This window comes from Nelumbo lutea, chromosome 2 (genome assembly GCF_056320005.1).
Source record: "Nelumbo lutea isolate HS-2025 chromosome 2, American lotus-T2T, whole genome shotgun sequence".
Classification (NCBI taxonomy): domain Eukaryota; kingdom Viridiplantae; phylum Streptophyta; class Magnoliopsida; order Proteales; family Nelumbonaceae; genus Nelumbo; species Nelumbo lutea.
Window position 1 is genome coordinate 51266252 of NC_142685.1, and position 25542 is coordinate 51291793.

General features: G+C 37.3%; 3 protein-coding genes and 1 long non-coding RNA gene across 5 annotated transcripts; 2 read left to right on the forward strand and 2 right to left on the reverse strand.

The window, feature by feature from the left end:
* Positions 1 to 760: 760 nt before the first annotated feature.
* LOC148870629 (ribulose bisphosphate carboxylase/oxygenase activase, chloroplastic) lies at positions 761 to 3721 on the reverse strand. 2 transcript variants are annotated; one of them, XM_088971190.1, is made up of 7 exons: positions 3353 to 3721; positions 2640 to 2956; positions 2430 to 2535; positions 2250 to 2335; positions 1548 to 2020; positions 1167 to 1448; positions 761 to 1051 (listed from the first exon to the last, which is right to left on the reverse strand). In XM_088971190.1, exons 1-7 carry the CDS (start codon positions 3395 to 3397, stop codon positions 936 to 938), a joined length of 1425 nt encoding a protein of 474 aa, XP_088827316.1. In that variant the 5' UTR covers positions 3398 to 3721; the 3' UTR covers positions 761 to 935. The 2 variants fall into 2 exon arrangements, with proteins under 2 accessions (XP_088827316.1, XP_088827317.1); XM_088971191.1 differs by having other exon boundaries at positions 1132 to 1448; positions 3353 to 3537.
* A 1055-nt stretch (positions 3722 to 4776) lies between these two features.
* LOC148870630 (transcription initiation factor IIA large subunit-like) lies at positions 4777 to 15830 on the reverse strand. The gene is made up of 11 exons (XM_088971192.1): positions 15330 to 15830; positions 14946 to 15116; positions 14716 to 14865; positions 14415 to 14469; positions 14251 to 14309; positions 13886 to 14008; positions 9938 to 10042; positions 5852 to 5912; positions 5557 to 5720; positions 5355 to 5438; positions 4777 to 5176 (listed from the first exon to the last, which is right to left on the reverse strand). Exons 1-11 carry the CDS (start codon positions 15444 to 15446, stop codon positions 5153 to 5155), a joined length of 1113 nt encoding a protein of 370 aa, XP_088827318.1. The 5' UTR covers positions 15447 to 15830; the 3' UTR covers positions 4777 to 5152.
* Positions 15831 to 16011: 181 nt separating this feature from the next.
* On the forward strand, positions 16012 to 20152 carry LOC148870631 (uncharacterized). The gene is made up of 2 exons (XR_016107506.1): positions 16012 to 16110; positions 19811 to 20152. It is a non-coding gene; the product is annotated as an uncharacterized LOC148870631 (long non-coding RNA).
* A 2557-nt stretch (positions 20153 to 22709) lies between these two features.
* LOC148870632 (LOB domain-containing protein 33-like) lies at positions 22710 to 24766 on the forward strand. Its single transcript, XM_088971193.1, has 2 exons — positions 22710 to 24052; positions 24160 to 24766. The coding sequence occupies exons 1-2, from the start codon at positions 23774 to 23776 to the stop codon at positions 24580 to 24582; spliced, it is 702 nt and encodes a 233-aa protein (XP_088827319.1). The 5' UTR covers positions 22710 to 23773; the 3' UTR covers positions 24583 to 24766.
* Positions 24767 to 25542: the final 776 nt, after the last annotated feature.

Genomic DNA, 25542 nt, shown 5'->3' on the forward strand with positions numbered 1-25542 from the left:
AAGTTTGGAATTGAACTAGTTCGTTGTTCAATTCCAAAAGTGAAGCAGAAGCAACACTGCAGCAGTTGCAATTAAGAATTCTTTGGATAGCAGAGAAGTGTTGTTAGGAAGGAGGGACAACTAGTTCAACAATGGGTTGCGATCGACGCTTCAATTCACAGTTGCAATTAAGGTCTTCATTTGCCCTTATTCGCCCATTTAATTTTTAACCCACGAGGCATTCCTTATTTTGGCCCATCGAGGCCTTCTGATAAATGCCCATCAAGGCATTTCTTTTGGTTGACCCATTGAAACTCATTCCCTGTCTCAGACTAGCCCATGATGACCCACTTTTAGTTCCAATAACCAGCTCATGGAGGTTTTTCTCTCCAAAAGAAGCAATAGGACAACAAGGTCAGCATGTCATCATCTATTTGCCACGTCATTAAACAGTGACTTTGTAGGTTGCTTAATCAAACACAGGAAAATCATTGTGACCCCATGTATTTGAGGGGCCACATTAGGTAACGACATAAGATTTGGTGGTTCAGATGTAATTAAGTTGTGATAAGATAATTAGGAGGATGAGAAATGAGAGATTTAAGATAGAGTTTGTGTTAGATTAGGATTAATGGTTTAATCTTCATGTAATTCCAATATTTTATAATTAATGAAATTGTTCAGCCTTCTCTGAGTTTTTTCAACATTAGTGTATTCTTTAATAGTTTGATATTTAAACAGTAAACTAGTAAAGCAACTAAAGCAGCTGAAAGTGTGAAACTGATAAAAGAGACGGTGCACGTTATAAGTTGAACATTGAAAGGAAGTGGTACACAAACACACAAAATCACAGGATACTAATCCATAAAAATAATATTATGAAATCCTTCCATCCTTGGAAATCATCAACTAGTATCCTTGTTTAACTTCTCAGCTAACTAGCTCCTACACCACACTTAGAATTCATAGAGGCAGGTACCATTGTCGCTCCTAGCAGTGGGATCGAAGTTCTTTGCAGCGGGATCAGTGCAACCTTCAGGGACAGGAACATTCACTTGCTGAGCAGCTTTGCCTGCAATTAATAAAACCAAACCTTAGATAAATCCTTCTTCACTCATACTACCATATTTGTCTAAAAAGGCAGATGCAAACCTCCCATCAAGGCCTGAAGGATTAAGGGTTCTAACCATAGAAAGTTCCTCTCTTAATAGAATCCTCATTGGCATCTCCAAGAGCTGCCTCGCTCAAGTATTTGTCAGCCAACTGAACTCTCTTCACATTCTCCTGTTCTTGGACAAGCATGTTTCCATACTCGAGCAGCTTCTCAAGTGTCATCTTGGGCTGCTCGAATGTTGGGGGTCCCTCCTTTGAGTTCACCAGCTTCTTTCCAACGCTTTCGACTCCCACACCAGAGATCCACTTCCTCACCTCATCATCGTAAACTCTGGCTCTGAGGGCACCGAAGAAGTCTGCATCCCGGCAATTAATGTGATCAACTTAATACACCCAAATTCCCATGTATGCATGTATATATACAGTGTTATAACTTAATAATGAAGCTTAATTACCGATGGATTGTCCAGGGAAAGTGTCGACGAGTTTGACGATGTCGTCACTGGGGACATTGTCGGCCCTGAAGATACCAGTGCAGACACCAATTCTATCTTCGCGGGTGGGTGCCCAGTAGAACTTCTCCATACGACCGTCACGGATGAGAGGAGCATACAATGTGGAGAAGTCATTACCAGTGACGATGATAGGGACACGGGCGTTTTCTTCTTTGTTGTACATACCAGGGAGCTGAACGTTTGTTGGGTTATCGGCAATGTTCATGAGGGTCGCGTTCACCATCTGGTTGTTTACTGTGTATTGGGTGGTTCCTCCAAGCCTACCGGCTCCTGCATCAAGATCGTTGATGAACAGGCAGCACATCTTTCCCTTGGCGATGATGTCCGCTGCCTCACGGTACCTTTGCCTGATCAATTTTGCGGGCTCTCCGGCGTTTCCACTTTCCAATTCTCCGGCACTCATCATGATGGGGCTGAAATATTCCATCACCATAAAATATGAAAATGTCTGAGCTTCAATTCGGAATCATAATTATTAATGGGTATCTCGACGTTAATAAGAAACTTCAATTTCTCCAGCTTAATTAGAACAATTGATTTGGGATGATATTCCTCCTAAAACTCTACTTCGATTTTTTATTGTGCAAGGTTTTGGAGTATTGACAGAACAGAACAGAACCAGACAGGGAGGGATGAACTCACTTGATTCCCATCTTGGCAAAGACGAGCTCACATTGGAATGATTTTCCCTGACCTTTGCCTCCCCAAATACCCAAGATAAGAGGAACCTGTATGTAACGAATTCAACAGAGCGGCAATTAATCAGAAACCCAGCTCACAGAATTCCGTGATAGTAAATGTAAAGCTAGTAGTGTTACATACCTTGATGTTGGGCAAGGTCATGTAATTCTTGGTGATGTGAACAACAAGCTTGTCCATGAAAGCGGGAGCTATGTAGAACCCGTCCATGTTGTTGTCCAAATTGTACCTGCAACATAGTTCGCCAACATATGATCAAGACAATAGTCCTTGGTTCCTGTCTGTGATTTAGCGCGATTGCAGAGAGAGAGAGAGAGAGAGAGGATCACGTACTGGCGAAGGCCTTGGCTGATGTACTCGTATGAACTCAAGACAGCATAGTGGGTTCCAGCGTCTTGAGGAGCTTGGAAGAGGGAGTCCACCATACCCTTTCCTCTGGTGATGTCCTGCTGGTCATCTGACATATCGTAGGCGAGGCCCCTCCATTTGTCCTTGTTGGTTTGCTTTGTCTCATCAATTTCTGCAACTACCTTGAAGCTTCCCGATGAAACCTTTGGCTGGGTGAAGCCAGAGCTCACCTTCTTCAAGTTGCTGCCAAAGAAGGCAGAGTTGGGGACTGAAGTTCCGGCACCAGAGCTGTGCAAGTTCAGCTGCATCAAAGGCACCCCCTTCTTTATATCCAATAAACCAACATGATTCAAATGGAATCGCAGATTCCATCTCTTTGAACTGAAACTCAGTCAGGCCCAAGAAAATTCAGAACTCATATATCAATTCAAGGACTGAATTCTGATGGTCACCCTCGAGAACACAAAATTCTACTAATGATCTTCAGACATTTTAGGAACAAGGAGATGAAATTGTACAACTCTGATGTGTTGATACAGAACGAATTTAGATGAAATAAAAAAAAAAAAAAAAAAAGGGAGGACTCGTGAAGCTAAAAGAGTTTAAAAACGAAGAATCCCAATGATTATATTTATGTCGAAGAGAAAGCAAAGACAGACAAATGTAAGAGATAAAAAAAGGCGGGAAAAACACTATACCGGTGCCCTGTTAACAGATCCGATGGTTGAGATAGCAGTAGCCATTGGTAGTACTACCAGGATCCCACGGCTTCGATGGAATGGAGGCGCCGGAGAGAGCAGGAATGAACTGAAACCGCAGTGATCCTCTGATGAGATGAAGTGGTGAATGGGTAAGAGTTTTATAATAGTAGCTGAGTTTGAGTGTGATAGAAAACAGAAAACCTGTGGATCAGCTTAAGGAATCCCCAACGGCCACACAATTCGGATTGCCCTGGTGACACGTGGCAGTCTCTAAAGAGGATAGCCGTTCTGCGATTTATTGTCCAAAATGAAGTTTCTGGGAACGAAGTGAGCTTTGCGGTTAGAAGTGAAGGTTTCTTATTCTCCACTAAAAAATTGAGAACCTGGTTATTTTTGTTACCACACAAAGCTCTTCTCTTTGGAAAATTATGGGCTGCTGCTTTGTTTTTTTCTTTCCACGTTTGTATGGAACGGTAGAAATATATGTTATTTGTCTGTAAGTGCCACGTGTAGGGCGGATAATTATTTTCATTCTTCCTCGGATGATGCAACTGACCCATATTGTCATATTACAAGTTTACAACAGATTCCCACTGTTCACTTAAATTGTTAAATTTCCAAAATTATGGGCTGCAAGAAAATAACTCCTACATACCATCTTTCTTTTTTAGGTTGTTTTTTTAATTTGAGGAAATTTGCCCTTTTTCCTTGGTGATGAACGAAATTCAATAAAAATAATTTTTTTGGTTGAGAAATGTGACCTCTTCACCTCTTGTCAATATGGGTTTGCCCAAATCATCCTGCATCCACAATAAATTTTCGCACATTTATTATTATTATTTTTTGTGTGTATGAAATGTTATAGAGGAAGATAGACATGAGATCCACTGGCCTTACCATGGAAAGTATATAGCTATGCAGGTTTTATTTTGAACCCACATTTCCATATTCGGAGGGATTGATGATTGAACATCTCATTAAAAATTAAACTTAGGTACAGAACGGAATGGAAAAAACAGAATTCAAGTAGCTCACCCCACAAGTCCTCTCCTCCCAAAGATGGTTCCCCCGCCATGGAAAATCGGTGACGAGAATGACGAGATACAGAAGCCTAGCGAGAAGAAACTCGGGTTTCACAACTACCAACTATCAAGTTTTAGCCACACCCACACATTACGATTTACAGAGGAGAACAACCAAGTTACTAATTGCTTAATTGATTGGGGCACTCAGGGCCAGATCAACTCAGATCAGATGAATATCTTGATGGAAAAGGTGAGCAAACGATGGAAGAGAAATGAGTAAATGAAAAACAAATTCTGAATTTTAATAATGGAGGACAACAACATTTTTCGTAAGGGAGACACGATCAAAGTAGGAGATCCCCCAGCCACCTGGCTAATAAAGCATTAATCCACACATGCATGCAATAATAGAAGCCTGTGTTTTCACGATTAGTTCTAAAATATGTACAAAGAACAAAGAACAAAGACAACCCGGAAAAGGGAGGGCGGGGAGCAACCAAAATTATGCAGTTAGTTTAACAAAAAGTCCAAAATACACAAAACCAAATTGAATTACACAATAAATCCAAGTGTAGTCATCCCATATACCATTGAGAGGCTCTCCCTTTGTGTACAAATATCCATACCATCCCCCAATTCCTAGCGCCATTAATGTTTTCCCCAAGCACATCTCCTCTCTCAAGCCAATTGATGACAAGAATAGAGGAGTCCTGGTTAAGCCCCCACAATCCAACCATCGTGGCAATGTTGAGTCCTCTTTATGCTCAACAGTTCAGAAGTCGAACTCCCCAGTCGCCTGCAGAAAGCAAGGACCAATATGGAAGCTTCACACATAAGAACTTGAAAATTTATATGGCCAAGGATACGGGAAAAGGGCAAAGAAAAAAGATATAAACTCTTTTTCCACTCAAAACACCCAGAAGATCAAGAGAACACGTAGCTATAGAAATTAGAATTTATCCCATAAAACACACCTTAGTGAAGAGGATATCCTTATCATTAATGTGCATAATGCCATCCTTGAGTGTGCATTTCCATTTGCTTTTTGTCCTTGTCACCTGTTTATCCATATATGTCGGGCAACATAAAAGTTGTTATCAACTATATTACTAAGTTCTTACTTTCTACAAATACTCCATGACTTTTGCATTAGAAGCATGTACTGATGAGTTTTACCTTGTCAAACTGCGCCAGAACCAACTGCTGTGCGTTTGGTTCGTCTCCCTGATCCACATCATCAAAATCATCATCGTCATCGTTTTCATTTAAAGGTGGTTCATCATCATCATCATCCCCAACTTCACTTTGTGTGATAACAGCTGGCGTGCCTGTTTGTAAATCTAAACATTTGCAATAAAAGACAGCTTATACTTGTTAGTTTGTCAAAAAAAATTAAAAAAAAAATAGTTTTCTTGTCTATATCAAAATAATGCATATTTAAGGAGTTCCATCCAAAAAGGGGAAAAAGTACCTTGGCCCGGTGTGTTCACTGCATTGTAGTCTTCACTTGCAACTCCTTGATAAGGGTATAACTTCATGTTGAAATGAAAAATCAGCATTATATGAAAGGGGAAAAAACTCATTTATGCATATGCAGGACTCTAATAAGAGGCCGCTGGCAATGAAAACTAAGCATTATAAGAAAGCAAAATGAACTCACTTATGCATGTGGACTCTATTGATGGTCTCTGGCTAGCAATCCAAACTAGCCAAATGCTCAACCACATGAAGGGAAGGACAAAAACCAAACTCAAAGTTCAGAAATATGTTGAGGGCTATTTGGTAACGTCTGAAATTGTTTTTGAGCAAATTATTGCTTTATCTTTTTGTGGATAAAATGATTAAATAATAAAATATTCAAAGGTATAGTAATCTATTCAACTTCAACTTCAGCCATAGGAGCACACAACCTCCTTAAAAACTTATTCACTAAAAGCAATTATCAAAAAAAAAAAACAACCTATTCTCTAAAAGACAAAGCAATAAGCTTTTGAGTTCAGCCATTTCAACTGTTATCAAATGGCCCCCAGTCATCCAATCAATGATATGCAATACCAGAGAAAGGTGATGCAAATGCTGTACACATAACAGTGTCAATCCTAACTACCATTCAAATTACAATCAAATATAAGACATCTTTCAAATCCTAACCACCAATTAGCAGCCAACTTGCAAGTATCCCAAAAATGTCCTTGTAAGGTTTCATTTAAAAAGAAAAAAAGATAGGGGGATCTAACTGATCCAGCAAGGTTCCTAATATCTCTAATAGTCTGCATGATTAATTAAGATTCACATGTGAGGTATCCAACCCTTTTGACCATCCACAATGAATTTCTTTTGAGGCTACTTTTGCCCTAAACAATGTATTCCATGCAAATACCGTGGGTAGCCAGAACCACACATGAGAAGAAGCATAAATATGTGATCCTTAAGCATGATATGGTGGGCTTTGGACAAGAAGGGAGTTCCAAAATAGGTATATGGACCTAAGGATATGAATTTAGAACACTTGTAGGAGAGATACTAGATTTTATAGTTACAAAGGAGCTTCACCAAAGCTCAGCACTTGGTTCTTGTTTATTGCACTAGTCATGGATGAATTGACCAAACATATTCAACAGGAGGTCTCAAGGTGTTGGTTGTTTGCTAATGATATAGAATTAACTGATGAAACTAACAAAGATTAAATGCAAAATCAGGTTAATGGGCAAATACCTTAGAAACAACAGGTTTTAAAATAAGTAGGACTAAAATAGAACACATGCAATGCAAATTTAAATAAGGAGTACAAATCAAGGTGCACTTAGGAATAGAGACAAAGAGATAACTCAATTTGACCTCCTCCGTTACCTTTGTTTAATAATTCACAACAAGAGAGAGATTGAGGTCAATGCCACCCATAGAATTCACAACAAGAGAGAGATTGAGATCAGTTATATAGGGAATGATATGCTAAGGGGGATGTAGGGTATAAATTGGTAGATAGACAAGGGCCTATATCCTATGCTTTTTTTTTTGAGAGAGAAGGTAACAGAATTTTATTAGATAAAATAAAGAGTACATAAGGAGATGCACAACATAAACGGGAAACCCCTGGGGATTACACTGAAATCAAGTTGTCACTATACATTACATCCATGTGTGCTCCTAACTTATCTAAACCATCCGCAATAGAGTTTAGTTCCCTCAGAATCGAAATCAGATTAGCACTCAGCAGATCCAGTTTTCTTACACACATCAGTTTCTTATACCTTGTAACATACATTCACAATCTTTTACTAATAAAATAATTTAATGGCTGCTGATCAGGAAAAAAAAAAAAAAGCCAACTACAGACTAAATGTTTAGATGAAAAAAGGTGCAATGTTTAGGTGGTAAATAGGTTGAATTAAGGAAAACCAATAGAACTGTAGAAATTTCAATCTAGATCTGACAGATATTTGAAAAGAAGAGATTATTTTACTCAGATGCATGTATTTCCCATCTGTTTTCCTCAAGGTTCAGTTTGGAAGGAGTACAAATACAAATATGTGCAGTACAAATACATACAAAATACAAGGTTTTGTGCTTTACTAGGGCTGGCAATCTTGACCCTAACCCATTTGACCCACCCAGCCCACCCAGCCCACCCATACCCACCCAATTTATTGGTAGGTCAATATGGGTCGAGTAGCCCATTAGGGTCATTGGAAAAGGGTTAGGATGGGTTGGGTCGAGGGTACCCATTAGGGTCAGGATGGGTTGGGTCGCACAGGTCAAGATGGGTTGGGTCAAAGTCAAGTTAATCTATACTCGCCAAATCTCAAAAAATGGGAGTTATAGTGATTCGAACTCAAGCCTCCAAGTATGACATCTCATTACACTTCCTAACCACTATGCCACATTTCATTTTGAGAATTAAAAGTGAAATAAAATAGATTTTAACTTTCGTGGTCACATGCAATTTTATACAAAAGCACTTTTACAAAAGCAATTTTATAAAGTAATTTTATAAGGACTTTTATGAAAGCACTTTTACACGAAAGTACTTTTATGAAAGTACATTTACAAAGGTACTTTTATGAAATCACAAAAGCACTTTTATGAAATCACTTTTACAAAAACACTTTTATGAAAGCATAAAAGCACTTTTATAAAAGTACTTTTACAAAAGCACTTTTATAAAAGTACTTTTACAAAAGCACTTTTACATAAGTACTTTTACACAAACACCTTTATGAAAGCATATAAAAGTGCTTTTATGAAAGCACTTTATGAAAACACTTTTATAGAAGTACTTTCATAAAAGTACTTTTGTGAAAGCATTTTTATAAAAGTTATGCATTTTTTGCATTTTCTGCAACTTTTTGGTATTTTTCTGCAATTTTTTGGTGCTTTTTTTGCATTTTTTTGGTGTTTTTCATGCATCTCCTACAATTTTCTTTTTTTTTTTTTGCATATTTTCTGATTTTTTCTGAAAAAGTTCTGAATTTTTTGTAATTTTTTAGTATTTTTCGTAATTTTTGGTATCTTTTGTATTTTTCTACAATTTTTTTGGTTTTTTTTTTTGTATTTTTTGCATTTTTTTTTCAATTTTCTGCATTTATCTACAATTTTTGCATTTTTTGGGTATACAGGTTGACTTGACTCGTTTTTGTCACGTGGCAGTCTTGAGAGATTATTCTCTCAAAAATTATTATTTTGTGTATGCGGGCCTTCCCGACCCATTTTTGTATTTATAAGTGAGGATGGGTGGGTTAGTATGGGTGAGGGTGGTTGAAGGTCAATATGGATGGGTCAAGTGGGTCAATATGGGTGGGTCAGGGTGGGTTAAGGTTAGGGTTAGGGTGGGTTATGACCCTTTAACAAGATTTGATGATGGGTCATGGTGGGTTGGTGGGTCAATATGGGTGGGTTGATATTCAACCCTTACCCAACCCAACCCACCCATTTGCCACCCCTACACTTTACATATTTGTATTTGTACTCCTTCCAAATGGAGCCTAATGCACATGATGTTCCCCATCTTAAGGTGCATAAAAAGTAAATATGCATTAATTCACTCCTTCCAGGAAATTTTCTTTATATTCTTGTGAATTATCACCTATTAAATAAATCAATATTTTCAATTTCGTCATTAATCGAACAAGCCACATGTATGATCAATCAAAAATCATATCAAATCTGGATGTATTATATTCTTAAATGGATTGAATTTGGATAGGCATCTGATTCGAATTCAACCTATTGAGACCTCTACTTCCCAATCATCAATGACACTACAGATCATTATCCAGAGTCATAACAGAGGATCCATCTCATTAGAAAATACCTGTAACTATTCAAGAAGCTGACCACTTTATTGAAAGACACAACTACTAGACTTTTATCAATTACTAAAGACAACTTGAAGCATGTGCCAGCAGAATATGCATACAGACAGGAGTGATCACAGTGCACGTATATAGTCCAAGTTGCCTGAGAATAAATGGCTTTGCAGTTACCCATGTGCACAAGCATGAATATGTCTTTCTATATGTAGATATAAAAATGGAAATGTCAGAAAAGCATAGTTTACCCCAGGTGTCGTGATTATGTCCTCATATCCATCTGGAATTGGTCCATCATGCTGTGGAATTCTAGAAGCCATATTAGTTTGAGCTAACAGCATCTCACCAATTGCCTTCAGTGTTACAAATTTATTTGGTAAGCTTGCATGACTTGCTTAAAAAAAGACAGGTATATGCATGAGGTGGTATACAGGCTTAGTCGAAGCAAACAAACTGAAAATTTCAAGCAATTCATCAATTGACATAAAGATGCTACTTTCTACATGCAACCAGGATGAAGTCATGAATTTCTATTAATTAAATTATGAAATGAGGGAAATCACACAGAAAATCTGTTCTATTTTTGCATTATGGCCAAAATGTGCTAATATCCCTTCTATGAACAAGATGCATAATAATGAAGCACAAAATGAAAAATATAATTGATACTAACCATATCAACTGAAAATTATATATATATCAGAATTGACAAGGAACGGAGCTCATTTTAAGGTGATATACCCATGCACCAAGCATCTTTCCTTATACTTCACTTTTATTGTTGAGTTTTAACCATTGATACTTAAGAAAAGGTGTAGAATGAGTAGGTCCTGGAAAATTAGTAACTAGTCCACTAAAAATTCCTCACTTGAAATTTTTATTGCTAATTTAACTTTATGGCCCTAATGAAAATTTTAGTTACAATTTTGTTTCATTAATCTAAGCTTAAAATTTCATATCCCAAGATTATCCTTAAAAAAAGGTTCTTATAACAAAAGACATGTAAAAATTTATCAAAATAATAGAAGGTACTTTATAAAAGCACCACTTTTTCTTATTTCCTTTTAATGTTGAGTCTTAACCATTCTTTAGAAAATTATAGAACATAACATAAGCAAAATGAGAAGGTCATGGAAAATTAGTGAACATGCCACCAAAAGTCCTTCTAACTGGAAAATTTATAGTTAAGTTCATTTTTATGGCCTCAATGAATATTTTTTAATGACAATTTTGTTGGAGTAATCTAAGCCTAAACTTTTGCTTCTCAGGATGATGCTCAAAATAGAAATTCTTACAATGAAAAAACATGTAAAAAATTATCAAAATATAGAAGATAGTCCATAATTATCTGAGAACATGATAGAATGTGTTATCTAATTTATTATGTGTTTTGTAACTTATATTGATGACCTTTCCGTGCAGCAACTAAAACACATTTTAGAGTCGACAATTGACAGTCTGAAAGAAGCATGTATGGTCATGCAGCTCCATATACCTTGGGATAATATAATTTTGAGAAAACCTTCAGTTTGAGGTCTGTTCAGTGTTTTAAAAGCGCAAGGCGCAAAAAAGGCACAAGGGCCATTTTGCGCCTGAGGCGCAAGGCTCAAGGCGAGGCACACGCCTTTTTTGAAGCAAGGCGCGCAATTGAAAAAAAAAAAAAGAAAAAAAATTCAAAAAATTATAAAACATAATATTAATAAAAATATAAACTTAAGTTTTAAAATAAATGTTTTAAAAAAACCTATTATGTAAAATTAAAATACATATATATATATATATATAATATGTAAAGCATATTCAGATGAGAATTTAAAAATGAAATCAAACATATAAAACATTTTCAAGCATATAAAACTCACAATCTCTTTTTTTTCTCAATTGCATCAAGTAGCTAATGTGACATTAGATTCCTAATTCTATGAACCGCCTTTGTGCCACGCCCCTCGAGGCAAGCCCAAACAAGTCCATGTTAAGGTCTTAAATTCTTAGTTTTCACACAAAAAATAATAATTTTATAGTTTCAATTGCTTTTAAGAAGATATTTTATTAGGATGAATGAATAGACAACATTACCAAATAGGGGACTCAAAAAAAGGAAAGGCGGCAAATTTTCAAAAGGTGCATGTGCCTTTTGAATGGGCTGCACCTAGGACCTGGGCAAGGCGCCTACCCTAAAATGCGCCTCGCCTGTGCACCTAGGCGCACCTTTTAAATCACTGGGTCTGTCTTCACTATTAGATCCAGGTGGTCAATAAGAGGTGCAAAGCTTCTTCCAATATCCTTTGAAAAGGTGAAGTAAAAGCCCATCTTGAAAGGGCCTACCTCTCAACTAGTACATGAATAATGTTATCACTCAGAAGACAAACCTATCTTTCCATTTCCTATGTACATCAGACCCTGATTCATATGGGCATATTCTCATGCATGGCCTTTATACCCTTTTCCTAATTGCTTTTATACAACTACTCTATATTGTCTAAGAGGGAAAGGAATATTATGTTATAATAAAAGGATATATTATCTGCCAAATCAAAAAGAGATCATTGCCATAACAGACAGTTCAATAAATAGGGGGAGAATCTTAGGGTAAGGAGGGAGGCCAAGAAGAGTTCGGTGAGGTGGAAGATTGACCTGTGGCTTTGCAGGTGCATCAATTCTCTCGCGCGGTTGTTGCAGAATTGATGTGTTTCTTTTGCTTTCTCTGCTTTTGTTGTTCTTGTTGGTTGGTCGTAGCTGTGTGGTCAAGGGGGTGTTATCTTAGCACCTGCTCTGAGGTTGTATTCAGTTTCTTTTTTCTTTAATAAAATTTTCTCCTTTTACTTATCAAATAAATAAATAAATAGACTCTTTTGATGGTTGGGTGCTTTTAAGCACTCCAACTTGCAAATCAAGTTATATATCATTCTTGATAAGTGGTAAGAATGATTGTTTTAGAAGTAACTATAGGAGGGCAAGAGACCCATGAGCATGTACAAAATGGAATTTCTCAAAGACAGCTTAGCACTGAGTATAGTTGGATTTTCCTATTTCGATTTCCATGATAAGTGCTCAGCCCACACCCCACAGCATCTGAGATAAATGAACATTTCTTGTTTATCATAAAAGGTGTAATAAATTGAAGCTAAAACGCCAACTCCAGTGTTTTGACCAAACTCCATGAACCTTAAAACATAAGTTGTAGGTAAATTTTGGATGAACATTGAACTCAACAATGAAAATTAAGAGAATGATTACCCCCTTTATGGAATATGTATTTAAGACGATTTTGCAGATGTTGTAAATAGAGGCATACTTTGGGTACCATCTAAACACATGAACAAAGCAATTGACATACATGAAAAATAGTGCCTTGTGTATTTTATAGTTCCCCAAAATAGGCCCTTGGTAGTTAATATTCCTTTCCCTCCTCTTCCAGCCACTACAAACTACTGTCATCAATACCTGATGAATACTTCCAGTACAGTTCCTCCACCTTTTTATGGAAAAGAAAATTCCTTATACACTCTGATTGCAATCAACCTCCAAGGGGTTGTTAGGCTCAAAGGAAAATCAAATTGTGGAAAAGGTCTTAGGATTATATTATAGGCTGCTTATAATTCATTTAGCAGCTTGTTTCCATAATGCCTTCAGTATTTTATAGTTCCCCAAAATAGGCAATTGGTAGTTAATCTTCCTTTCCCTCCTTTCCTTCCAGCCACTACAAACTACTGTCATCATTGTCTGATAAAGACTTCCAGCATGGCACCTCCACCTTTTTATGGAAAAGAAAAATCCTTCTACACTCTAATTGCAATCAACTTACGAAGGGTTTAGGCTCAATGGAAAATGAATATTAGGATTATACTATAGGTTGTTTATAATTCATTTAGTAGCTTGTTTCCCTAACCTTTTCTCACCATTCTTCTAATTATGAAGTTATTAATGTATATTGTGGAAAGCAATTACCTACAGCTTCTGCAAACAACATTGTTGTATTTTCACCTCTTAACAACCATCACTTTCATGGACAGTGCTAACCATGTAATTCAATCATACAGGCATTTCCTAATACCAAAAGAAAGCAAACAATTTTTATCATTTTATTTAGGAATTAGAACAACACTGCCTGTCCCAAGTAATAAATGCAGTTTCCAAGACAAGGACTTTCTAACAATTGAATAAGGAAGCCAAGTTAATATGTAGGAAAGAAGTACTTCTGCTTGAAGACCCTCCAGATTGACATCTCCAGCTCCATCCTGTTGTGGTATGTATGGGCCGGTATTAAAATGTGGGGCAAGATCCTCACGTTTCCGCTTTCCAGATGATACAAAAAAGTCCTGGATTTCACTCCAATACCAGAACCAGTAGATAAGTTCGGCAGCTTCAGTTTATCATTATTTTCAGAAAAAATAAGCTAATATTTTATCAACAGTGGAAAGAGGGAGGTTATTTTATGAATGAGGAGGGGTTCTATATATAAAGATTTTAAAACCTTGTTTTAAATCCAGATTCCTGCTAGAAGTTTTTGTTACAAAACTCTTGAACTTAACCAGTTCCTACAGAGAAAGATAGGGATTACCTGCGTTGTAGGTTGATGTGAAGTACCTCTGTCCACCTCATCCCGCCCTTCAACATAAGCTGCAAAATACAAGAATTAATAATTAGTAGAACCAATAAAATTAGTGATCTAATAATAAATAGAACCACTAAAGGCAGTGATGCGAAGGTGTAGCTCATACTTACCAACATTAACATCAACACCAAGAGGTCTTTGATTCATCCAGGGAGAAGGTGGTTGCTGCAACAACAAGAGTACAGGATCACCATTTGTTTTATAACCAAGTGAACCCAGGAACCATCATTACGCCAGAATTAAGCCTGGAACAGGACAGCTAGAAGCATAACTGGCCATATATCAAAATTCATTTTATCCTCAGAGAATGGCTTGCAGACAACTCAAGAAAATTGGAACAGAGATGAACTGAAGGGCCAGTGAAACAGAGTCTTACCTGCTGAAAAAAAAGAAGCACGAAACAAGGCTTACCATGTAAGGACTAGGTCTTCCAACCTTGACCTCAGGGACACCACCAGTATCATGTGGAGTGGTAGGATAGTCATTGGGTCCAGGAAGGTGATACATGGAGTTGTCCACTGTCCCTGGTAAGGGTGTCTGCATGGGAGTCTGCAAAGGTGTCTGCATTTGAAAGCCCAACGAAACTATTAAACCATGAAATAAGTACTTTAAAATCAGCACAAAGAGGGGGGGAGGTTTACTGGTGGAAAGAGCATATCGGCTGTAGGAGTTTCATACTCCTCAGTCCCCTCGTATGGCACATTAAGATCATGAACAGGAGTTATAGCACCACCGGCAACCGTCTTAGGCACAGAAGACCTCTCTATTGGACCACATATGGCACCACATTGCATCATTTTCATTTCCCAGAGCTGGAAAGCCCCCAAAATAATTACACCAAAAAGAACAAAAGATTAGTTTGATAAATCCGTAAAATTCAGGAGAAAAAACATCAGAAACCTAGAAATAGTAGAACAATAAAAGCCCATAATTTCACGAATTCAGAATTTCAGAAGAAAACTGAAACGAATCGCGGCAGGGAAAACCCTTATCAGATGACAAAAGCGAAGAATATTGGGAGTTACCGCCTGAAGCTCACTAAGAACAGCCTCTCCGGGGCCTCCATTGATAAAATCATCGCGAACCTTGTCGACAACGTCTTCAATGACGTGGATGTACACTTGGCTTGTCGTCGTGGCCATCTCTGATAATTAAATCTGAAGCAACTCTCTTAAGGTGGGTTTTTGCCGGAGAAGATGATGAAAATTCGCCGGATGGAAGAATCAGGCAAATTTGAGAGCTGAAAGGAAAAAAAGCATAGAAAGTGGGGTTTGTAGATGTTCGTCTAGGGTTCAATCGTCAAGTAGCACAATAAGAGAGAGAGAGAGAGAGAGAGAGAGAGAGAGAAGGCGCGGACGAGAGAAATAGAATAAAGAGGAGAATATAAATAGGTTTGCATCCGTTTATAGAAGTTCAGGGACACGTGTCGGACATTTGTACAACTGGACAGACAACCCCAGTTCCTTAAGCTTTGGATTAGATATTAAAAAACCAGAGTGACCAGACAAGTGGAGAGAGCCATTCCCGACCGGACCGGCGACCGACTCATCGCCATCGGATATCATTAAAATTACAAAATATTCCCTAGCCCCGCAAATCACAACTCATCCACAACCGCAAGGCCCCACAACTTGTTAGATCATATCACAACGATGGAAACGCAATTACTTGACAAAACGAATTGATTGATCTGAACCGTCCATGTATAAAACGGATAAGAAAATTCGTAAGGAGATCAATGGCTTCGGGCTCGCTTGCCCATTATGCCGACTGCGGTGCTGAAGATCAAGAGATGGCACAGAATCGGTTCGTTTCTCTCCGTACTCTGTTTGAACGGTTTCTGTTCAATCTTGTTTCTTTTTGTTCTCGTTATCGTTATCGTTATCGTTAATTTATTGTTAAATAAATTTGGTATCTGGAGATGTATTACATCCGTCACACAGAATGGTTCCTTTACCACTATTCTTTCCATTCTTCGACGGAATTTTGAGTTTTTAGGTTCGTGAAGGGAAAGGCATCATGCTTCATTTGCATAAAAAATACCCTTTTTTTGCAACATCTTGATTCTTGAGTTGAGGATAGAAAGAAGACATTAAAAAACCAAAGAAAACGAGTTGATATATAGTAATCAAAAGAGAAAGAAGAAATCTTGATCTTTAGAACCAGAGTTGCTTCCTTGAAAATGTTTAATTCTTCAATGTGAACCTATCTTGTTTCTATCGAATCAAGGGTATTAGATCAAGGATGTAGAGAGAGACATGAATTAGACTTTCAGAATGGAAGAGAAAGCCTCTTTACTTATAAAGCTCCCTCAGTCTCATGCATGACTGAGATAGCTAATTTTGTGCAATTCACTGTAAATTATTTCTCCCTTCTCCCATACCCACCACCCCCAGCAGAAGATTGTAAACTAATGTAAATGAAGAAATACGGTGGGGATCGGAAATGACAACCGCTGCTTGCTCTTTTTTTTTTTTTTTTTGACGCCAAAAAAGGCTACGTTGCCTGGTCTTTTAACAAATGATAAACTACTGGCAAGCTATCTTCTTTTTTTGTAAATATTCATTTCCTAGTAAATCAAATAATAAAAGGAACATATATATAATAAAGTTAGAAAATTAAGATGTGATGATTAAAATTGTATTGTATGCGATCAACATCTTCAGACTTCAGTATAACTTTACTGCACTTTTTCAAGAAAATAGGAAGTTCTGGAAAATGCCTAATTTTTTATTAGAAATTAAGGATCTCAATTACTTGCAGAAGATCATGGAAAATTTGTGATAATGTAAGAGATATTTATAACAGGCTTATCCATTGAACGTTATACACTCCTTTCAATGAGATGGAAGCAGTAATAATTTATCAAGCGTTTTAACGATTCTGCCTGGTACTGCAATTTAGCTACCTAAAGCACAAAAGCACTTTCCAGGAGCTTATCCCAACAACCCCTTATTCTTACTCTCTCTATTTCTACTTTCAAGGTTTCCAAAAATCATGATTGAACTATCTATCAAAAAAAAAATCATGACTTAACTCATAGTCCTGGTTATGAAACATTGACCTGAGAGAGCTTACTTCGTGACTTCAATGAGCCTTGAAATTTCTAAAAATTTGCCAAAGGTAATTTGAAGTAACCATTCTTTTTGTAAGCTATGTTGTCTGGCTTTTCCTCTACTCAGAGTTAACAATTACTTAGCCAAACCAGAAGCTGAAATTTTTATTACTGTTCTGGTCTTTTCAGAGTTAAAATTATAAGAATAACAACTACAGGTCATTATGATGGAATTTGCTATCTTAACTCTTTACTGTGATCTGAGGCAAAGGAAAAGCCTAAATGCATAAATATGCAATAAAGTTGGAAGTTCATGCATTGCATTGTATGTTTAAGATGTTTGTCATATGGAGAAAATTTATTGAGAGCTCCTCTCTAGCACCTATTGATCTATTCCTTGTATGTCTAACTGATGGAAAGTTACCTGGACACCTCATATGGGGGCGGTACTATGTCCATTCTTTCACTTTGCAGAGTATATTGCTTTGCCTGTTTACATCAAGGTAACATTTTGGAAAGTGTGTAGATTGCTTTATAGGTTATAGCACATTATACCTTTACTCAAGGTAGTGGAACTGTTGCACTGAAGAATTTCAGAGGCTGTGAAGAGATGGACAGTGAGAAAATTATCTCCTTTAAAGAAATTAGTTCCCATTCCACATGGTAAATCTTGAGCATGATACATCATTATGGCAGTTAATTTTGTCATAATGGAGTTTTTACTATTGTTTGCTAAAATATGATACACGCCATGTTCTTGATTCAATTTATAGTGCTGATTTGGACATAGCCCATCTTAATAGACAGGCACATCAGTTGTGAAGAAACAAAAGATACCCATATTTAAAGTAACTAGTATATAGACAGTATTCTGTCCTTCAATTCAAGTAATCTCTAAATATTGATTAGTGGTGTGCCCCCTTTTCAAAAATTCAATGTGCCCAACACAAAATTGTTTGATGGAAATTAAAGCATGTGTCATTATAATAACATTAGAACACCGAAAATGACCTCAGAAAGCAGGATAACAGTTGTTATAAGATGATAAAGTAACTAGTATATAGACAGTATTCTGTCCTTCAATTCAAGTAATCTCTAAATATTGATTAGTGGTGTGCCCCCTTTTCAAAAATTCAATGTGCCCAACACAAAACTGTTTGATGGAAATTAAAACATATGTGTCACTATAATAACATTAGAACATCATAAATGACCTCAGAAAGTAGGATAAAAGTTGTTATAAGATGATAATTTTTAATATAAACTGTATAAGACCCTAGATTGATACAATGCCATTGTTAATAGTCATGACAATTCCTACAAAACGTCTGATGCTGAATGGAGCAGTTTGCATGATGTGAGTGATTGATCTTCTAGAAGTCATCTAAAGAGCCACAATGGACATCCTTCCATTGAACAGACTGCATTGAGTGCAACCATATATGGAATTCCTATATGAATAAGTTTCAAAGTATATCTGGGATTGGTTATTGGAGGCTGACAACAATATAGCAGTATATATGGGGTGGGGCACATAGGTAAGGGATTGAGGAACCATCATTTGATAGGTCCCATTAGCAGTCTGCTGTGATCAATATGAAGAAGATAGGATAAATTTTGACACCCTTTAAAGTATTTTTTTTCTTGACATTTGTTTTTTCTACATGAATTAAAAGAATGAAATATAGTTGTTGTCATTCCCTCCCTTGGGATTGATTTAAAATAATTGGCTTTTTCTTGGTGTCACTTTTACCCCTGGTTCCAACCATATTGATTAACATCACATGTATGATGTATGGCATTTGTAGACTGCCTGCCCTTACAGTCAAATTGGAATATCATGGTAAAGTTTAATATCAAATTTCACAATCCTATTCTTTTATTAAAATTTACATCAGTGTCCTAAAACCTAATTTTGGGTGAGTTAAGATCATTGACTTGAAAATGTGAAGAGTTATTTATTCTACAGTTCAGCATTCGTAAGTCCTAATTCCCTATAGAAGCCAAATTGAGTTTATTTGTGTTCATCCATTTTTCTCTTCCCTATTAGTTTTATATAAACCTGAATATTGGCAGTTTCCTTGCTGTTCAAGTGGTCTCACTACCCCCAGCAGTGTGGAGCTGTGGGCTCTTAATTCTGCAAACCATAGTGTTATAGCTTTTTTTCTTTTCTTTTCTTTTTTTTTTTTTTTGCATGGTGTTACAGCTTTGTGACATGAGAAATAAGCTGTTTTGTTGCTGACACCAATTGTTGGACATATATTAAAGGATTTAATATTTCCATATAGTTGGGACAAGGCTTAAATGATGATCATGATTAAAGAATCTAATATTTCTAGAATCTGCATCTAATGTCTTAAATCTAGGAGATAGTCATATATAGCCCTCAACACTCTACTCCATCCAGTATTCATATATCATTTGGTGACCTCTAACTAAACCTAATGACAGGATCGACAACGGTAGTGTGTGCTAATGCAGTAGAAAGAGAGGAAGAAAGCTAGAGGAAGAAAATATTCTCTGTCATCCAAATGAACTGATCTTTTTTAACATTCTTTCTTTCCTTTTTTTTTTTTTTTTTGCTAGGAGATCATTTTTCATTGTTTACCTAGGTTGGTTCTATTATTAATGCTAGCCACTGCTCACTCATGATATGTATGGCCTTCTTTTACTGTTTTCATGTATATTTTCAGAAAAGCATACAAAAGATAACCATGGTAATGCATCTCACAGAAATTATACATCTAAAGAGATTCAATGATATTCATCCAAATATCATTTTGTCTGCTGATCCATGCATCTTCCTTTAATGATCCTTCAATGCCCATTCAATTCCCTAAGTTGCACAGCATAGTGAAAAGTAAAGCTATGTTTCACTCTTTTTCATAGAAATAATGGAGGCATCCCCTACCTATACAGAAAATATAAAGTATAAAAGCTAGACTCCCTAATATGGTATAACGTAAGCTTCGTTTAGCTGTTATGGCTGTTATGCTGCTCTCTCAACCAAAAAGAAGAAAAGAATGAAATTATTATAAAGCAAAGAATATCAATGCAAATTATCTAACTTAGAATGGTGCCCTTAGTGCCAAACTGCCAATATTACCAATGCAATTTACAATATCTTAATTCAAATGTCTTCGTCTATTTTTATCTATAAATGCTACTGGTTTTAATAGATGTCAGGGAAATTATGCTTGTCATTGAAATAACCCTTCTGCCTATGTTGCTCTTTCTCTGTACTCCCTACTCTGGCCACTTGATGTCCTCCAAATCTCCAACATAAATAACTAATAATTGAGGAAACTATTTCCCTTCCAATCCAATCAGAAGTCTAAGTAATGTCAGCTCTTCACAGAGGGACTACGTTTTGATGTTTAGACAGTTATCAATAATGATGGTATTGGTATCAACTGTGGCCTTATCCTGATGATAATGCAGGAATGATCATGCTGGGGTAACTGTCTGAACCAGCCCTAACATGTTCATAACTTAGCAGAAAAAACACTAAGTATGTTCAAAACTTACTGGTGCAAAAATTGAGACACTAAGGAATATGTTAGCTTCTTAATTTTGTGGCTCACACATTTTACACAGCATGACTTTTCACTCCCACGTGATCATCCCTAAAAGTTGGGTCCCCCTCAACATGCTCTGTATCAAGTGCATACTTGCAGTTATTTCAGCTTTGGAGTCTGTTATCTTTTTCTTTTCTTTTACTTCCTTGGATAAAGGATTGGTGATAGTCGTAAGGCCCCCTTCAGAGCCACAAATAAACTTTATGGCCTTATACAAAGTCATTGCATTATCTTCCTTTGTGTTGTACCCCTTTGATAATATATATATATATATATATATATATATATACATGGCTTAAATTGTCAACAAATTCTATAAAAAGACTGATTCAGAAATCCGAAGCTTGGGCCACTGGAGATGGAAATACAGAGGGGGTTGGTGGGTGCTCAGTTTGTGCTTCTGCAGGGACTGCAACCCGCCTGGTGCAACTTTAAGTTTTGAAGTTGGAAATGAAGTATCAGGCAGGTCAACCCTTTGCCCAGGAAAGAAGGGACTAAAGACAAAAATTAGAAAAAGAAGCCCCTAAAAAATGGAACCCACTGAGTGACCAATCACAGTAATTGTAAAATATTGTCCAAAGCTTTTTCATTCTGGTTGTTATTGAAGCCAGGTTCAAGTCTTCTTTAGATGGCTTAATGAGCAAGGGGAAGAGAAGAATTGTATCCAAACAGGTGAAAGGCCTCTGTTAGTGATGCTGCAGAATCTGTACCATGTCTTAGATCATCTATAGTGACATAACCCAAGATGGGCCAGTTTTATCCAGGTTGACAGAAGTGCCCATCATCTCCAGGCAAGCCCACTCACATCACCAATTTGACATCTGACATGAACAACACAAAAACCAGATCCCTAGTTCGTCCTTATCATGTCTTCATCACACGTGGCTCCAAGTGGCTCTGGGGTTATAGAAGTTGGCTGTCAGATCATCTCTGCCCAATTATTCTCTTCCTGCGACAGAATTCAGCCTTGCCGGACCGTTGCTTTTGATGGGCAATGATTGACTCCATTCGAATGATAAAGATCAAAAGTAATCTGCATAGCTTAAACTGATTTCTTTCGATCAGTTCAATGCTTATTAGCCCTATTTTCTCTCAAAATCTACTCATCCGTTCTTTGTTTGGTTTTGTATGTACTTCGACCAAGACAAGCTTTTTCCCACATATCCATTCACACTGTGTTTTATCGCAACCATAATTTAGCAAACATCATGTTGTTGCCATTAAAGAAGGCAAGGATTTTTTTCATCTGTCCTTTTTTTTATATTTGTGGTAAGGCAAAGAGACCACAAGTAAGGTGTTAGATTCATGCACAAGCACTAAATGCGTGCAAATGTTGATAACAAATAATATATTGCACATTCTTATTACAGATGAAGAAGGGACCTTTTCCGTTTCGCCTTTTCTCTCTCTTGTTCTGTTTTTTTAGGAATGATGGAGAAGGACATTTTCATCGTTAAACTCGAAAGGTTCCTCCAGTTCAAAAACACTCCATCCACATGCTTTTCAAGTCAATATAAAAGGTTCAAAGTTTTCTGAGATGACAGAAAGAAAGAAATCCAATTAGTGAAATGGCATTTTGTCCCTCTCTTTCACTTCTTTTTATTCTCTCTTTCTCCTTTATTTTGAGATGGGTTTGTGTCCTCCAAAGCATTTAATGAAGTGGATGTGCAATCTTTTGGGTACTCGGAAACTGTTGTTAATGGCCATGGAGAAGTAGATCAGAACCCTCCTCGCCTCGCCTCCCCAATGAATTGAATAAACCTCCGGGACCCTTTTTTTTTTTATTTCTTCTTTTACTGTGCTGGGAATACAGGAGTGGATCCATCACCATGACCACCAACCCATTAAAAAGTGCCCAACAGCTCCACCTTATTAAATTACAATTAAAAGTGAAGAATTATGGCTCCATGCACCTAGGAGAAGCGTAAGACGTGGCATAATCCAATCTATGTCATTTTAGCTTGAATGATTGCACAACAGAATACGAATTTTAAGGAGTTAATAACGAAAAAAACAACTGAAGGTCTGAAGCATGAATTAACCCAAATCCAATGAATGTGAGCTTTCAAAATGTAATTCAGTCTCACTTGAGCTCCTTTTTGAAATCCTTAATTGAATTCCACTCAGAACGAGCGACTCGAGAGATCTCAAGACTGAAAGTGTAGCTAATCATCTTCCATAATTATGCTTTGCTTTGCTGTAGCAACTAGTTAACATTAATTCTAGTCTCCACCAGCTATAGGCCGGTTTCTGTTTTTTTTTTTCCGTTGTTTAGACTTTACAGGCGGAACAGGACATGCTTGTTCATTTCTTAGGCAGCATGAACTCTGTTATGATTACCAAATAAATTAAGGGGAAAAGAAGCCTTGTACTTTTCTAGGGGATGGCAATATATTGTTCATGTAGAGCTTAGATGACTAATTCTGAATAATATATAAATTCTCATATATATTTGAGAGTGCCAATTAAACTCAAACTCATAAAAGAGGATTATTAGGTCGCCTTCCACGGAGTCCTCTTGTTTGTGAGGAATCTCAATGAAGAAGCACTATCAAGACATGAATTAGGAAAGCTTACCCGTTTTGAGAATGACTGTGTAGGCCACCCAGGAGACCCAGGAGAACTTTTAAACTAAAGCAGGAATGCCTTTTGGCAGCAAAAAGGAGCTTTTAACATTTTAAGGCTGGCCCTTTTTTAACTCTTATAAGGAATGGTTATAAATCAAAAATCACAACCTCTCCTTCTCCTAATCAAGTCAGCCTGAGCCTAGCTAATTTGTAAACCAAGCAAAGAGCCAAAGAGGCAAAATTCTCTTGCAGCTAGCTAGGTAAGAAGAATGACAGGAGTTGGATCATCATGTGGAGCATGCAAGTTCTTGAGGAGAAAGTGCAGCAATGGATGTGTGTTTGCTCCTTACTTCTGTTACGAGCAGGGAGCAAATCATTTTGCTGCGATTCACAAGGTGTTTGGAGCCAGCAATGTGTCCAAGCTACTATCTCACCTTCCCGTCCACAACCGAAGTGAAGCGGCCATCACCATCTCCTACGAAGCACTGGCTCGTATGCGAGATCCCATATATGGCTGTGTTGCACATATCCTTGCACTTCAACAGCAGGTTTTTTATTTTTATCATCATTAATACAAGTGCAGTTTTGCTTCTCTTTCTTTAATTATTAATTTAAACCTTTTACTCGACAAATGAAACATCAATACAAATTGCAGGTGGTAAATCTCCAAGAGGAGATAGAGTTTCTCGAGAATCAAGTAGCAAATCTTGCCAATGATGCTGTTAGTCACCAAAGTTCTCAGCAGGCAACCAGTGAACCCGATTACTGGTTTCAATTTTCTTCGCAACGAGATCCCATGGACGCACAGTATTGTCTTAACCAGCAGCCTCTTCATCATCCATCCAATGCCGCAGTGAACGCCACTAACACTTTGATGCTTGATAATGATGAAATGGACCCACAGCTTCCTCCTCTGTATATGCTGGATAACCAAAGCTCCTCCTACTGCCACTCTGCAACTTCGCCAGATGCCTTGGAAAGAATTCTCTCAATGGGAATGCAACAAGAGATCCTGCCCACTGACCCATGGTTTGGAAATGCCACTTACGCAGAATACGATCGACCTTTAAACAAGTAATCTATTCTCAGACCTTAAGTCAGAGATTAATTTAAATGGACCAGCATGGTGCTTTGTTATGTTCCCAGAGAATCAATCGAGAAAGCAGTACTTTTTTTTCTAACTCATCCTTTACTTGAGCTCAGAACTCAGTCATCCTTCAATTCAGTCCGAGTATAATTAATGTATACCTCACAATTCTAAATCTGTGCAGTCATCTGTATTTAACTCGTTGGGTCAACCCGGAGCTCGTTCAAGTCATCGTGACTGTATTTCAGGTTTATAGGACTTTTCGTTTTGTTGCACCTCACTTCTAACACGGTTGAGTCCGGCTGTTAGGTCGGTCACTCCATGCTCATCTCCAAGTTTAGCTTGCATAGTTGCATGTCGTACGTGGGTTTTTTATTCAAGGCCTTGTTTGTTTGCGGTACAATTTCATTTATACTGATGCAAAAGTTTGGGGGTGCAAATGATTTCATCAGTGCAGATACTGAACCATTTTTGTTTCAGATTTTGTCTTGTTTTGTTTATTTGCATCGGAGATGAAATAAAATAAAGCCCGAAATTAACTAAAGTAAAATTCAAAATAAAAATGGAGCAGAATTTTCATTTTTCTATTTGCACTTCCATGCATTTATACTAGTGCAAATTAAATTGCATTACAAACAAACAAAGGGTTTCTTAAACTTCCATGCATTTATACAAGGATAATCGTTGTTCCTTAGTTATTATCATGCACAGGGAGGAAAGTCCATGGATCCCAATGTGTACCCTCATCCTATAGGTAGGTTTCTCCGTCTCTCTCTGGTAAAGAAATCCTTCACCGCCTGCACCACCTCCAGAATTCCCAATGTTTACCCTCATCCTATTTGGGAATTCTAATTTCTAAACAATTTAATCAAGGGAGGTATACTTGTGTGGGATGTCGAAGGAAGAGGAGGTCCCGAATGGTCTCACATGAGCCACCAATGATCAAGTCAC